This window comes from Crocodylus porosus, unplaced genomic scaffold, assembly GCF_001723895.1.
Source record: "Crocodylus porosus isolate Cpor-Errol unplaced genomic scaffold, CroPor_comp1, whole genome shotgun sequence".
Taxonomy (NCBI): domain Eukaryota; kingdom Metazoa; phylum Chordata; order Crocodylia; family Crocodylidae; genus Crocodylus; species Crocodylus porosus.
This window is the reverse complement of record NW_017728910.1, coordinates 246362-262759: the sequence shown is the minus strand read 5'-3', so window position 1 is coordinate 262759 and position 16398 is coordinate 246362. Positions and strand designations below refer to the sequence as shown.

At 45.3% G+C, this 16398-nt stretch overlaps 1 protein-coding gene across 3 annotated transcripts in view; it reads left to right on the top strand.

Moving 5' to 3' along the window:
- LOC109308329 (putative gamma-glutamyltransferase YwrD) overlaps positions 1 to 16398 on the top strand; it is a 49086-nt gene that overhangs the window by 3421 nt on the left and 29267 nt on the right. For all 3 annotated transcript variants that reach the window (XM_019532571.1, XM_019532572.1, XM_019532573.1), the window contains exons 3-5: positions 3759 to 3912; positions 8099 to 8252; positions 9574 to 9780. In XM_019532571.1, coding sequence (XP_019388116.1) covers positions 3759 to 3912; positions 8099 to 8252; positions 9574 to 9780 — 515 coding nt within the window. The remainder of the gene's footprint in view (positions 1 to 3758; positions 3913 to 8098; positions 8253 to 9573; positions 9781 to 16398) is intronic.

Genomic DNA, 16398 nt, shown 5'->3' with positions numbered 1-16398 from the left:
AACTGATTGAAGTTAGGCAGGTGGCCGTCGGGAAAGGCTGATATTTACATAGAAAAAATAAATTAGATTATTCACTTTACATAGGCTATACATATGCATAGTATATTTTAAAATTAAATGTTCTGCTCATAGTGATTACATAAACTAACACATTTGTTTCCTCTGATGTTGCTTACATTATAAGCTTTCATGGCAGCAACTATTTTTCTATTCTAGATGTACCACACCTGAAGTAAAGCAGCCTCACTTCTCATTACAATCTCTAGGTGCTATTTGAAGACAAACTACGTTTTTTCTTGACTTTCATAGATTACATTGAAGACAAATAACTTTTTTATTGACTTATATTTCAGTTAGGGGAAAATGGGGGAGAGAAGAGGGTTACATTTAGAGGCATCTCATTTGTGTGTATGTGTAATAAGTACACTTTCTAAGACAAAGTTTATAACAACTTTTTTGTCAAATATCTGTGTGTGTGTGTGTGTGTGTGTGAGAGAGAACAGTTAGGATAATTTTCTGGGTCTTTATGGATAGCTGGAGACAAAGTTGCTCATAGGCTTTACTACTAATAACACCATCTAGCTGCAGCTATCATTTTAATACCTCTCTTGTCTGATGTAATATAATCTTTCTTATCTTATCTGATGTGGTAAAATTAGACAGATATTGCAAAGGCAGAAAACAAAATGTTCTTATTTCCTGTTAAGCAAGGGAAACCTGTATGTGAAGCTGGCTTACTTTTTTTTTTTTTAACTAGATAGATTATAAATGAGGAGAACAGTTAAGTTCTGTGTATCCCTTGGGTGAAACTTCAGTGATTTTTTTTTTTTGTGTGTGTGTGTGAATTTTCTAGCCCTTCTCAGGCTGATCATTTTAACTGCAAACATATGTCTTTATAACATTCATTGTAATACTATAAACATTAATAGTTTTGTAGCAATATATTATACCACGCCATAGAATGTGTCTTGTTTACAGATGTTTTTCTGCCGGTCTTCAGTGCCTTTACCTTCCTGATTCAGAAAAGGTAGAAGGGGGCCCACAAAGAACCACCTGGGCGACAGCGATCATCGCCTGCTGGAATTCACCATCCAGCGCAGGGTGTCAAGGCCTACAGCAAGGCAGTAGCCCTTGACTTCAAGAGGGCCAACTTCAATGAGTTGAGGAAATTGGTAGGAGAGGTACTGGGGTCCTGGAGAGTAGGGGAACTGGGTGCCTGAGATGAGTGGTCGTTCCTTAAGGAGATGATACTCAGAGCCCAAGGGGTGACAGTCCCAATGAGAATCAAAGGGGGCAAGAGCGGTCAAAAGCCCTCCTGGCTCACCAAGGGCATTTGGGAATGCCTGATTGTCAAAAAGAAGGTGTACACCCAGTGGAAGAGAGGGGCTGTCACCAAAGAGGAGTTGTACCTCTATCGCGTGGGTCAGTAGTGGGGTTGTTAGGAAAGCTAACAGAACTAGGGCTAGCATCAAGGATCAAGGACAACAAAAAGTCCTTTTTTAAATACTTAGGGAATATGAAGAAGGCACCGGGTAATGTGGGGCCGCTGCAGGATATGCTAGGCAATCTGGTGGTTCCACCAGAGGAAAAAGCAGACCTTTTTAACAAATTCTTTGCCTCTGTTTTTTTGTGCAGGGACCAGGACTCCCCCACCGAGATTTGGCCTGGGGTCAGGGATGACGAAGTTAGAAAACTGGAGGGGCTGGACATGTTTAAATTGGCAGGTCCAGATGCTCTCCGGGGTGTTGAGGGAATTGGCAGGGGTTATTGCAGGGCCCCTGGCACGGCTTTATGAGCGCTCGTGTTGCTCTGACCAGGTGCCGGATGACTGGACAAGGGCCAATGTGATCACCATCTTCAAAAACGGGAGGAGGGAGGACCCAGGCAACTATAGTCCCGTTAGTCTCACTTCGATCCTGGGGAAGCTGTTTGAGAAGATTATCAAGGAGCACATCTGTTAAGGGCCAGCAGTGGGGATGATGTTCAGGGACAGCCAGCGTGGTTTCATTAAGGGCAGGTCCTGTTAGACAAACCTGATTGCTTTCTACGATCAGGTCACAAAATCATTAGACACAGGTGCCGCGGTAGAGGTAGTCTTTCTGGACTTCAGAAAGGCCTTTGACACCGTCTCCCACCCCATTATCATTAAAAAGCTAGGCAACTGTGGCATTGATGACTATACAGTCAGATGGATAACAAATTGACTGAGGGGCCGCACCCGGATAGTAGTGGTTGTGGATGGGTCATATTCGACCTGGAGGGATGTGGGCAGTGGAGCCCCGCAGGACTTGGTTTGAGCCTGCACTGTTCAATTTCTTTATTAGTGACTTGGATGAAGGGGTGAAAAGCACCCTGTTCAAATTCGCAGACAACACCAAGATTTGGGGTGAGGTGGGCATGCCAGAAAAGAGGGACAGGATACAGCTGGACCTGAACAGGTTACAGGGGTGGGCAAATGAGAATAGGATGGGATTCAGTACTGACAAGTACAGGGTGCTGCACTTGGGCAATAAGAGACAGCAGCATACTTGTAGGTTGGGGAACTCTCTTCTCGAAAGCACGGTGGGAGAAAGAGATCTGGAGTCAGTATCGATTCCAAGATGAACATGGGCCGCCAATGCGAGGACATGGTCAGTAGAGCTAACTGCATCTTGTTGTGCATCCACGGATACATCACAAGCAGAGCCAAGGAGGTGATCCTCCCCCTCTATGTGACACTGGTCAGGCCGCATTTGGAGTACTGCATCTTGTTTTGGGTGCCGCACTTCAGAAGGGATATGGACAGCATTGAGAGGGTCCAGAGGAGGGCCACTCGCATGATCTGGGGACAGCAGGGCAGACCCTACGAGGAGAGGTTATGGGACCTTAACCTGTTCAGCCTTCACAGGAGAAGGCTGAGAGGGAACCTGGTGGCCATCTATACTAGGGGGGACCAGCGGGGAATGGGAGAGACCTTGTTCCCCCGAGTGCCTCCCGGAGTAACAAGGAATAATGGCCATAAGTTGTTAGAGAGTAGGTTCAGACTAGACATTAATAGGCACTAGTTCACAGTCAGGGTGGCCAGGATCTGGAACCAACTTCAAAGGGAAGTGGTGCTGGCTCCTACCTTGGGGGTCTTTAAGAAGGGGCTTGACGATTACCTAGCTGGGGTCATTTGAGGCCAGTTTTGTCTCCTGCCCAGGGCAGTTGGTTGGACTAGGAGATCTGCAAGGTCCTTTCCAACCCTACATCTATGAATTTCTTCTAGTGAACTGCCATACATAAAAACTCCTGCAAAGTCCTGGAAGAATGATAAACAAGAAGCTGTTCTGTGTTCTGTTTTTTCTTGGGCAAAATCCTGCTCCATTGAAGTTAGTAGCAAAACAATTCCCATTCACCTTAAGAGTCAGCCTTTCATCACATGCACTGTCCTGTTTCTGATGGATTGTCCTTAAATCTTTCTCAATTTTTCTTTCCTTCCCCCTTCCCCCTACTCCTCTACATATGAGGATTCTTGCACTTGTTTTGCTTTAGACACTGTTTTCTATTGTTTCCACCTTTCTAAAGAGCAAAATGTCTTTGAAATGAATGGTTTTCACAGTTTTGTTCTCTGAGGAGTTAGGTATTTGTCTCTTACAGGTGAAAATACGTACTGTCCTTGCCTTTGCAATGTTTGATCTCATGATGGCCAGGCTGGTGTTTGTGAGACTGAGTGTGGCTATGTTTTACTACTAGGAAATTCTCTTGGCTGCTATTGGATATAAGCTTCTCTATTTCAGACATTTTAAAGAAGGGTGGCAATGCTGTAGATGCTTCCGTGGCTGTAGCTGCTGCCTTAAATGTCACAGAGCCTGCCAGCACTGGCATAGGTGGGGATTGCTTCTGTCTCTACTATGATGCAAATACAAAGCAGGTGCATGGTCTCAATGGAAGGTAAGTTGGTAAGATAAGGACTGAGAGTTGTAAGTAGGCCTCCTGGGAGAAGAGTTCACCATTAATCTATATGTACCTCTAAATAAACAAATCTTTAGCTAAGTTATATAAAGTGTAAACCTGGAATAGTTTTACTAATTTAAATAAAGTTATTCAATTTTTTTTCTTTAACCTTCATTTCTGCTTTTGAATCCCTCTATATGGAGTTTGTTCAGATATGTGGTGTCTATGGCTTGAAGAAAAAACCCACAAGGCAGCATTGTCAGGAGACGTTAATCTTTAAATAAACTCTAGAAATATCTGGTTCAGTGCTCTCCCTGTATAACATCCATTTCTGCCACTGTCAGAGACAGGCTAATGGGCTAGATAAACCATTTGTCTGGTCCAATATGACATTTCTTTTCTTATGAAGAAGCATCAGGATGAAGTCTTGCTGATCAGAGCATGCTTTTCAAAGAATGAGACTGAACTGAGGCCAGTTTTTGTCCCAAATCTGGGACTCGGAAATGGTGGGTTAGGCAAATCCCAAATGTGATTATGTTTAAGAAGACTGCTGGATTGAGAACAATTATAGTAAATTTACTAGTAGAATCACTAAAAGTCACAGGAAGCCGTTTTAAAAATATTGGCAGCATTGGCGTGACTGTGGCTTTTGCAACTGTTTTTCATGAGACTGGGCAAACCCTCTGGTACAACAACCAGTTATTCATCTGTATGGGACTAGGGCTAGGGACAGAAGTTACACACAAACTGGTTTAAGTGATCAGAAACTGGTTAAAACTGTAACAGAACAGAAGTTCAGTACACATAAACCAGTTTCAAAATGGCCAAAACTGGTTTAAGATAAACTTGGTTGAATGAAGTATCAGACTTAACTGATTGAGGTCAAACCAGTTTATGGAACTTCTGTCCCAGACCCCTTCCTGGTTTAAGTTAAACTAGAGACCCCCAGCATCCCAACATGCCTTTCAGTCCTTGGCTGTGCTGTGCTGTGCTGTCTGCTGCAGACAGCAGGGCTGGCCCCACCCCTCCACTCTAGCCAGAGCAGGGGCAGGGATGTGGCCAGATGCCGGCCCAGCATGGCACCCTGAGGCAAAGGGGGCAGGGAGGGGACTTACTCTCCTCTCCCACCCCTCTCTCCTGGGGGACCCCAGCCAGGGTCTGCCTGAATGGGGTGGAGCAGCCCCTTTCAGAAATTTCCCTCCCCTCTTGCTGCTGGAGTGGCAGGGGGCATGGCCAGCCCCGGCAGCAGCCTCAAGTGAATGGTGGATGGAGGAAGGTTTAATTTCCCCCTCCCTCCCCTATTCTACTAGCACAGACCCCAGCCAGGATCTGCCTGACTTTCCCCCTTGCTCCTGGTTCAGCATGGCCCAGGACCCTCCCAGCCGGGGGGCAATTCCACTGCACCTTCCAGCTGCCAGGGAGGCAGCTCAGGAGCGAAGAGCAGATTAGGGGGCAAGGAGGGGAGTGAAACGGTCTCAAACCCAGGTGGGGACACGCACAGAGGTATCACGGCGGCAGCAGCTCATTCCTGAATGTGAGCCCTGTTGAACAGAGGGACCCAGGTGGGGATGAAGGTGGGGAAGGAGCTTGAGTGTGTCAGTGCTAGTGGGCAGAACTGAGCCGAGCATGCAGCTGGGGAAGTGGCTTCTGCCTGGTGGCCCCTTCTACCCCCTGGAGAGTGGTGCCCAGGCCAGCTCTGGTCCCCACAGCAGCGCACGCTGTATGGATTCACCCTCTTAGGTCTAAGCACTATTACCTGCCCTGAGCTGGGCATGCACCGCTGAATTCCCCTCCCAGCAGTGGCGCAGCATGGCCTTGTGTACCAGGCGCCAGGTGCAGTGCTGTACCCATGTGGTTTCCCCTCTGGACCACCACCGTCAGGGAGGCCCGCCCTAGTCATACTGGTAGGCGCCCATGCTGTCGAACTGTCGCCAGCCACCAGGCAAGCAGATGGCAGCAGTGGGGATACCATAGGTGCAGCAAGGTGTGTACCAGGCACGGGGCGCTAACCCTATAGGTTCCCACCATTGCCATCTGTCCAGTCGGTGGTTGACCTCAGTCTGGGGGTGCAGGCAGTGCCTACTAGCATGGCTAGGGTGGGGCCCCCTGATGGTGACAATGGCGATGGGGAAGCTGTAGGGGTAAAGCCCTGTGCCTGGTACATGGGGCAATGCTATGCTGCCACTGCTGCTGCCACGTAGGGGAAGACTCAACAGGGCATGCCCAGCTCGGTGTCCAGCAGCCTGGGAGATGCAGGTAATAGTGCTTGGGGCTGAGGGAGTGAGCCTGCACCATACGTACCATGGCGGGAGCCAGGGCCAGCTTGGGCATTGCTTTCCAGAGGGTAGAAGGGGCCGCTGAGCAGGAGCTGGTTCCCTAGCTGTGTGCTCGGCTCACTCAACTCTGCCCCAGGCTAGCACTGACACTCAAGCCCCTTTCCTGCCTGGCCCCAGCCTGCATCCCTCTGTTCAGTGGGGCTCATGTCCAGATGGAGCCACCACCACCACAGCCCCTCTGTGCGTGTTCCCACCTAGGCTTGGGGCCATTTTGTTCCCCTTCCTCCCCACAATCTGGCCTTTCCTTCTTGGTTGCCTCACAAACTCCAGCCCTCGTGGCTGGGAAGGCATAGCAGGATCACCTCTTGGCTGGAAGGGGTTTCTAGGCCTTACTGAGCCACGAGCGGGGGGGGAAAGTTAGGTGGACCCCAGCTGGGGTCCCTGCAAACCAGGGTGGGGGTTTAAACCCCTCCCCAGTTGTACTCAGCCCGTCAGGGCCTGGCCACCCCCATCCCTGAAATTCAAGTTCCTTCCAGCGTGAAGGGAAGGGAGGGCTCTCTCTAGTCTAAACCTGCAAAGATTGAATCACATTTCAGGCTCAGGTTTTTTGAATGTCTGTACTTAGCCTAGATGGCTTGGGAGCTCCTCTTCATTTCAGAGTCAGGGGCTCATGCTGCTGTGTTTTAAATACTTATTTTAAACTGTTATTAATTTCTGAGATGGTGGGATTAAACCTTAGAACCTTGTGTGGAAGTGGGAACAGATAGTACCCAACTATTCCATGGAACTAGGACCCAGGTTGCCATTGCTTTGGATCAGCTAGTTTAGACAAGTCACCATGGAGCTGCAAGATTGCCTTCTTCCTTAGATAAGACTGTACTTCAAGTCACTGGGCTTTCTAATTAAATTGCTTAGGTATAACTGGGGCAAGAATTAGATAAATGATTTCAATAAGGGTTTGACAATGAAAGGCGTACAGAATTGCCCCCAGTGATCTGGAGTTTGGGTACATTCATAACATCATCATGAGTTCAGCCTGAGTTGATTAATGCCCTTTAGCTATATTCATAATTACATGAACTGAGGGGTAGGCAGTCTCTAGCATTGGTTGCATTAGGATTAATAGTTCATGTTTGAAGCTCATTTGCATCTCATTTCTTTGTCAGTTGTTTGTTTTTCATGTAGCCAAAAAATTGTTTTCCATAGTAACAGTACAAATAATAAAAAAAATTATAATGAAGGCATCCGGTTGGCTTTATTAGCCTGATGGAAGTAACATAGAAAGAATATCATTTCCAGGTGTTTGTACATTTCTGTTTGTTATGGTTACAGGTGTGGACAGTGACTATTCTACTGGAGATGAGTTTTCTTCACCTTTCTACAAAGTGCCAGGAAACTGTCTTGTTTAAGATTTCTACTAAGGGTCGTCTGATCTCTGATGAATAATCATTAAAGAATGCTTTGGAAACTTGTATTCATTGCAGTAACTTTTCAGAATATATAGATGATGCACTATTTTTGTATTCCTTGGAAATAGAAATGGCTTGAATCAAAACTTAAAACACGAAGGCAGGATAAAAAATCTTTACATTGGTTTGGAGATTTAGCTTTGCCACATTGAATTGTAGAACAAGACACAAACGCTGCTAGTTGAAGAGACCAAGGGCCATTTGATAGGATTTTCATATTATTTTCACAAAAAAAGGGCCACAGGTTTTGGCTTATAGTGAACACCTCTATTCACTCCATGGTGTTACTGCTGTACAAGAATTCAACTGAATTTTTATGTTGCTGCCAAGCTTGCTGGAGCTTATGCTGCACTGTTTACAGTAGTGCTCTCAATCTTATGCCCGAGAACCTAAAAACATGATACCTTGTTATGTTATATATGTGCTTTTGGTTTCCAGTGGCAGGTCTCCAAGGGCACTGACCATTGAGCTGTTAAAAGAGCAAGGTTTTGATGAGACAAATCCTCTCCCTCTATTACATGCTCATAATATCACAGTACCTGGTGCAGCAGCTGGCTGGTGTGATGCTGTTTCCCTCTACGGAAGCAAAAAGGTGAAGCTAAATCAAAGTGTTTGCTTTATAAACAAAGATTAATACACTTGAAATTTCTAATATGCTTGATGATTAAAAATTAAGCAATCTTTCCCCATTATCTTGTCTGTTAAATCTGTTATTTTTTCCAGCTTTGTTTCCTTTTTTTTTTTTCTTCTCTCAAGTAATTTTATGACTGAAAACCAGTTTTTATGATAGAGGTGTTTGAATACAACTAAGTGCTCTTGCCATCCCTGTAGGAGCCAAAATTACCAAGGATGAGGTTAGAATTAAATTGTGCTTTTTCCTCCTTTAACTTTTTCTTAATTTTAAATTAAAGGGCAAAATTTTTCAATCTTAATGTTTTATTTATATAGATGATTTTCCTTTTATATAGATGATTAACCTTATTTTATAAACATTAATGTTCAGTTACAAAAGTAACTTGCGTTGCATGTGTAGGTGGGTGGGGATTTTTATACTCTGAAGCCTGTTACAAAGGAAGTATAGTTCCATTTTATGTTGCTACTTGCTGTACTGCATTTGAATAATTGTGCCATTTCTCCCTCCCACTCTCTCTCTCTCTCTCTCTCTCTCTCTCTCTCAACACTACCACGTTGCTTTCAAGAAAATTTGAGATACAACATGAGGACTTTGCTAGTGACAGTAGCTAATATTTAGTCCTGCTTGAACTAGCGGGATTTAAGATGCATTAGAGATTAGATGCTTTCATCTTTAGGGAAAAAGAAGAATAGTCGGGATGCAGCTATAGCTGGTTCAGTACTTGGGGTGAACAAATTTGTTAGCAACAAGGCCAAGTGAGGGGAAAATGCTTTCCCAGCCTTTTGGAGCACTCTGAACCCTATGCTGTTCTAGACAAACTTTTATTTCATTGTGAATAGGTAGGAAAAGGAAAGTACTAGTGTTCTGAAGTCTGAATACCTCCTGTACTAAAAGAAATCCAAAAAAATTCTTTATCCACAATAACATTGACCCACATATTAAATTCAGTGGAGAAATAGCACGGGAGCAGGAGGAAAGTGATTTGGTGTTACTTAATTGTCATTGCTACAGATGTTCAGTGCATGTTGGTAACTGAAGTATGGTATAACAAATATAACACTTTACCTGCCAAGTGTCATATTACTGCAGTGTGCTGCAGCTTATGCTAATATATTTGTACCAGCTAAGTCCCTGATTGTTCAGTTTCATGTACTTTACTTCGCACATGTGAACAGCCTTATTACTTCTGGTGAAACTGCTTGTACATGCATGTTTTTGCTGTATGGAAGCTTTAATTGCTAATTTAATAATCTGGAAGTATTTTGGAATCCTCCTTCAGCTCTCCATGGGACAGATTCTTCAACCTGCCATTGAACTGGCTGAGAGAGGCTTTCCTGTGGCAGAGATAACTGCCTACCATTGGAAGCGTGACATCCATGTTCTGCACGCACCTGGAAACGAGCATGGAAAGGACCTACTCATTCATGGCCAAGCACCTCTTCATGGACAGGTTTTCTGCAATCCTTTTTTGGCTAACACCTTCAAGGTAAGGAAGTGCATATGTCTGAGATTATAACCACCTGGTCCTCAGAATCAACTAAGTAATCCTTACATTTTTTTACTTTAATTTTATTCTTTATTGAGGGCTCAGTTCTTTGTTTCCTCTACATCCAAATTTCCCGTAAACTATTTTGGGAAGCTGGTGTGCAAGGAACACAGATCTAGCCTCTTAAATCATTTAACGTAAAGTTAAATAATGGCAAGTTTCAGTGAAAAGGACTCTACCCAGTGCTTGTCAGATTTCACATGCAGCAGAATTCTCAGATCCTGAACTTAAATGTTATGCATTCCCTAACATTTCCATTGAGCTCAATGGAAACTCAGTGGGAATTAGTAGAGTTCACATCCTCGAGGATAGTGTGCCTCATTGTCTACACTTGTTTGCCGTTTCACCTGCAGAGAATTTATTTCTCAATGGATATATATCAGTGTACCTGAGAATAGAACTTGGCTGAACAGTGGAATATAACCATATACATTTAGGGATCTGTCAATCAGCAGAAATAAATATAGCTAAGCATGGGACAAGTAATGGGACATCAAAGGTCTCAGGTTTTGGGGCTTAGAATTTTGTGAACTGTCTGAAAAATATAGCAGAGGGGCCAGATATGGTATGTCTTTTGGTCACACCCCTGTGTTGACAATGCAGCTGCATGCTACACATGGAGGAATCTGTGGTGGGAATCCTCTCCAGCAAGGACGTCATCTGCTACTGCTCACTTCTAAGCGCAGGGAATTTCCTTCCTTCATTAATTCAGCTTCCTTGCCTCTCACATTGGGAATAGAGTAGGAGTCAAGACTGCTCACATCCCATTCCTCTTTATCTACTAAATAGTTCACATCTTCTTTCCAATATCTACTTTCCATTCTCCTTCCATTTTTATAATTGCTGAAATATGCTAAATTACATTGCTTAATAGGTGGGGATATCAGTTTCTTAAATAAGGGACTTTGCAAAAGAAAGGTACAGATAAAGCACCTAAAATTCAAGGGTAAAATCTGTTTACCATCATGTCTGTAAAACTCTGGCCAAGCTACATTAATTGAAGAATTTGGTTCCTACAACTCATTTGCTAATTTTTTACCTGTGAAGGATATATGTTTACATCATTGTAAATGGAAAAGGTGAGTATCTATTTCAACTTCACATTAGTATATCCATTTGTAGTCTTCTTTACGTAAGAAATAACATGAATTCAGAAAAATCCTGTAACAGTGACTTAGAAGCACAAAATGTTGTACAAAATGGATTTTAACTATTCTTTAATTGGAAATGTTCTCTGTAGCCAGCCTAATGGCTTGGATGCATTAGGCCAAATTCCTGTCTCATTTAATCTGGTTTGGCACCATTGCTTACAAGCTACTTCTTGTGTTTTATAAGGCGGGGGGAAAGGCTTATGAAATAATGTACAAAAGTTTACAGATAGTATTTGGAAGTTGCTTCTGCTCTTTATTCTGTCTTTAAAAAGGCTAATATACTACTGAATGCGAGTCATTCTTACCATATAGTACTTACAGCCATGTGCTTCTCAGTATTTACTTACAAATAGTTAATGAGATTATCAGGTTTGTATACAGACTCTGATTTTCTCAGCATCTGCAAACCTAACATTTTAAAGTTCCTGGGGCGTTTAAAACTGTGGTTCACATGTATTTGTGTGTAAGAGGTTACCAATAAAGGCACTAGCTCGTGCAGGGGGAGGGTATTCTGTACCGGCTCACAGTCATAGTGAAACAGGCCAGTATGAAGCCCCTGCAGGATTGGGACCCAAATCACTAGAAATCTCATATAATACTTTTTTTGTTTAACATATGGCTTTACTTTTAACACATTCATTTTTATATAATCATAGCTAAGAGATGAGTATTAGTAATTGATTGTATAGTAACAATTTGATTCATTAGTAAGATTACGCAAATGGTTGATATGGTTGGCTTATGCTGCAAAACACTCCTGGATATTTTAGTAGTTTGTGTTTTATTGCTTGTTTTTTTTATAAATGCTTTTGGCAGCTTTGGGAAACTTCAGCCCCGTTAACATCATCCATATTAGACTTCATATTATTCTTTCTGCTGAATAATACCTACAGGCTGGGGAACTCCCTCTTTGTCAGCATAGAGGCAGAAGGGATCTTGGAGTCATCATTGATGCCAAGATGAATATGGGCCGGCAGTGTGGGGATGCAGTCAGGAAGGCCAGCTGCACCTTGTCATGCATCCACAGATGCATCTCGAGCAGGTCCAAGGAGGTGATCCTCCCCCTCTATGTGGCACTGGTCAGGCCGCAGCTGGAGTACTGCATCCAGTTCTGGGCGCCACACTTCAGGAGGGATGTGGACAATGTGGAGAGGGTCCAGAGGAGGGCCACTTGCATGATCAGGGGCAGCAGGGCAGGTCCTTACAAGGCTATGGGACCTGAAATTATTCAGCTTTCACAAGAGAAGGCTGAGGAGGGATCTAGTGGCTTGTTACAGACTAGTCAGAGAGGACCAGCAGGCATTGAGGGAGTCCCTGTTCCCTCAAGCACTACCAGGAGTAACGGTCATAAGCTGGCAGAGGGTAGATTTAGGCCAGATATCAGGAGGTGCTACTTCACTGTCAGGGCGGCTAGGGTCTGGAACGAACTTCCAAGAGAAGTGGTGCTGGCCCCTACCCTGGGGGTCTTTAAGAGGAGGCTAGATGTACACCTTGCTGGGGTCATTTGACCCCAGTATTCTTTTCTGCCATGGCAGGAGGTTGGACTTGATGATCTGCTCATGTCCCTTCTGACCCTACTAACTATGAAACTGAACAATGTGAAACAAATAGAAACCCTAACTGCCTTCAGAAAACAACAAAATACCAAGCTGTCACCCAGTGTGGCTGCCTGGGAGCAGAGGCCAACAACCTCTTCAGTTCAGAAGCCCCTCTGATAAAACACACAGGTACTGTGTCACATTTGAGTGCCTGGCTTGTGGGAAGAGATGGAATAAAAAGTGATCAACTGTTTATGTTGCCCCTGGTAAATTCATGATTTTGCTTAGAAGACACTGCTATGGCCTAAAATGAGAGACTTTATGCAGCACAGTAATATCACTAGGCTAATACATACTGGGTGAGATTAAAGAAGTATACCCTGTCCTCTTCCAACCCACTTCAGTAACTTGCATATAGCATAGCTAGTAGGGAGAATTTTTAAAAATGGGTCAGAGGGCCAGCCAGCAACAAAAGTGGGCTAAGAGCACTTTAAGAGCATAATCCTGTCAAAGCTGATGTATGTGTCTTTCTGGGCTACCTTCACAACTATGTTCATAAGTCTTGGTAGTATTGGAGTGAAACTAACTGTGATCGTCCAGGAAATGTGTCAAAGGCAAGAATTTTTCTGCAAGTCTTATTGAATGAACTGTAAGGCTAGGGTAAACTTACATAAGCTTTCACAGATTCATAGATAGAGTGAGTTGTAGAGTCAGAGATTGTTAGGGGCTGGAATGGACCTTGTAGTTCATTGGGTCCAGTCCCCCTGTACTAGGAAGGAAAAGACGGCTGGGTTCAAGTGATCCCAGTGAGGTGACTGTCCAGTCTCCTTTTGAAGATTTCCAGGGTAGGTGACTGCACCACCACTGGAGGGAGTTTATTCCACAGTCTGGACACCCTGACTGAAGGAGGTTTTTCTGGACTTGAGCCTGAAGTCGCCTTCCAGGAATTTGTATCCGTGGCTCCTGGTCTTCTGCAGGGGTTCCCTGGTGAACCAAGTTCTTGATGTACTCCCCTGATGTAGCAGTAAGCTGCTACCAACTCCCCTCTTAGCCTTCTCTTTTGTAGGCTGAAGAGACCCAAGTCTCTCAGCCTCTCCCTGTCTTGCAAGTCCCTGACAATATGGATGGCTCTTCTCTGGACCTTCTCAAGTTTTTCCACATCCTTGTTGAAGAGCGGCACCCGGAACTGGATGCAGTACTCCAGCTGTGGTCTCACCAGTGCAGAGTACAGTGGGAGTATCACTTTCTTAGTTTTGCATGACATACAACAGTTAATGCATGCTTGCGTGCTGTTTGCCCTGCTGGCCACAGCATCACACTGCCAGCTCATTTTCATATGATGGTCGATCACTACCCCTAGGTTCCTTTTGGCTGTGGTACAAGTCAAATTGTCACCACGGAGCCTGTAGGTATGTTGGGGATTGTGTGCCCCCAGATGGAGCACCTTACACTTCTGAGTGTTGAACTTCCTCTGGTTCCAGTCTGCCCAGCTCTCCAGCCTGTCCAGGTCTGCCTGTATCTGCAGCCTATCTTCCAGCATGACCACGCTCCTCCATAACTTGGTGTTGTCTGCAGACTTGGTCAGTAAGCTTTCCACCCCCACATCCAAATCATTGATAAAGATGTTGAAAAGCACCGGTCCAAGCATGGACCCCTGAGAAACACCACTGTTCACTTCTCACCAGGGTGAGACAGGTCCATTCACGAGAGCTCTCTGGGTCCTACCATGCAGCCAGTTTTCCACCCACTGAACTGTTGATCAGTTAAGCCCACAATCTTCCAATTTTTCCACAAGGATATCATGAGATACTAGGTCAAAAGCCTTTTGGAAACCTAGGTATATAATGTTGACCTCCTCTCCCGTGTCCAGGTGGCGAGAGACCTGTTCGTAGAAGATGAGACCTACCCGTGACAAAGCCGTGCTGGCTGTTGCTTGGAATCTTCCCCTCAGCAAGCGTATTGCACACAGATTCTTTAATGAGTTTTTCCAGGATTTTCCCTGGGATAGAGGGTAGGCTGATTGGCCTATAGTTGCTTGGGTTCTTCCTTTCCTCCTTCTTGAAGATGGGCACAATGTTGGCCCTCTTCCAATCCTCAGGGATCTCCCCTGTGTGCCACAATTTCTGAAAGAGTTTTTCCAGGGATTCTGCAATGACCTCAGCCAGCTCCATCGTCACTCTGGGGTGAAGTCCATCTGGTTCTGCTGACTTGTAAACGTCCAGCTGTTCTAGTTGGTTTTGGACCAGCTCAGCGTCCACAGTGGGAAGGCTGTCATTCCCACCATGCTCCCTGTAATCTTTATCTCACTTGTTGTTCCCCTTGGTCTGGTGAAATACCGAAGCAAAGTGTGGGCATTTAGGAGTTCAGTTTTTTCCTGAGTGTCCATTACCAGCTGTCCTGAGGTGTTGAGCAGGGGCCCCACACTTCCATTTGTTTTCCTTCTGCTCCCTACGTACCCAAGGAAGGACTTCTTATTGTCCTTGACTCCCTTGTCTAACTTAAACTCAGTTGCCGCCTTAGCTTTCTCAGTCATTTCCCTACAAGTGCAGACCACTGTTGTATAGTCCTCTTTGAGAACTGTCCCTAGTTTCTGCTGTGTGTACACTTATTTTTTCTTTTTCAAGAGGACCACAATGTCCCTATTGGGCCAGGAGGGCTTGCCAGCCCTTCTGCTACCTTTCCTCTTCATGGGAGTAGTTTTCTTTTCTGCTTTGAGGATTGTGTCTTGAGGAAAGACCACTTTTTGTACACCTCATTTGCCTTCCATTCCTGGTCCTGCATCGCTTCCCCTACTAATGCCCTGAGCCCTTTGAAATCCAGGACTTCAATCCTGCTAGTTGATTTGTCAACCTTGCAGCAGACAGTGAACCTGATGAGCTCATGGTTGCTGTTGCCCAGGCTACCCTCAGTGTTCAAGACACGTACCAGATCATTTCCTTTGGCCAGGACTGTCTAGGAGAGCGGTACCTCTGGTTGACCCTTGCACTTCCTGGGTCAGAAGTGCCCCTTGATTACCATTAAGAAGCTACATGACGGATGCAACCTAGCCGAGTGTTCTTCCCAATCTATGTCGAAGTAATTGCAGTCACCCATGACAACCAAGGTCCTTTCCCACGCGGCCTCTGTCAGTTCTGGAGAGAACTCCAGATCAGGCTCCTTCCCTTGGTTCAGTGGCCTGTAGTAAATGCCCACAGTTAAGTCTCTCTCACTTCGCCCCCCTCCCTGTGAAGCTTGACCCAGAGGGTTTCTAGCTGCTTATCTCTGGAGCCATTGTCAGCTTCCATAGAGGTATACTGCTCCCTCACAGAGAGAGCTACCCCTCCGCCTTTTCTCCATGCTGTGCAGGGTGTAGCCCTCTACAGCTATGGTCCAGTCATGCAAGGAGTCCCACCAGGTCATATTGCCTCTGTGATCCCTACCAGGTCATATTGCCCACTAGAGAAGGAGGGCTAGCTCCTGCTGCTTGTTTCCCATGTTCCTGGCATTGGTGTGCAGGTAGCTGAAGCCCCCAGCCGACAGCCTCGGTTTCCTGAGACGCTGTGGGAGAACCGTTCTGTTAGCGTTTTCAACAGCTGTTATCGTAGTATCCTCCATGTAGGAGCTTTCCTGTGTGCCAGTCCCCAGGCATGCTCCGCTTGGAGTTTCCTCATCCCCAGCAAAGTCAGTTTAAAACCCTGTCTAGTAGATCAGCCATCCCAGCTGAGAACAGGGACTTACCTCTCCATGTGAGGTGGATGCCATCTTGTCCCAGGAGTCCTCTCACCCTGAAGAGCGTGCTGTGGTCAAAGAAACGGAAGGCCTCATGGTAGCACCACTGTCGAAGGGGTCTCTTTACTTCTTCCACATAGCCCTCCCTTTTGGGCTGCAAC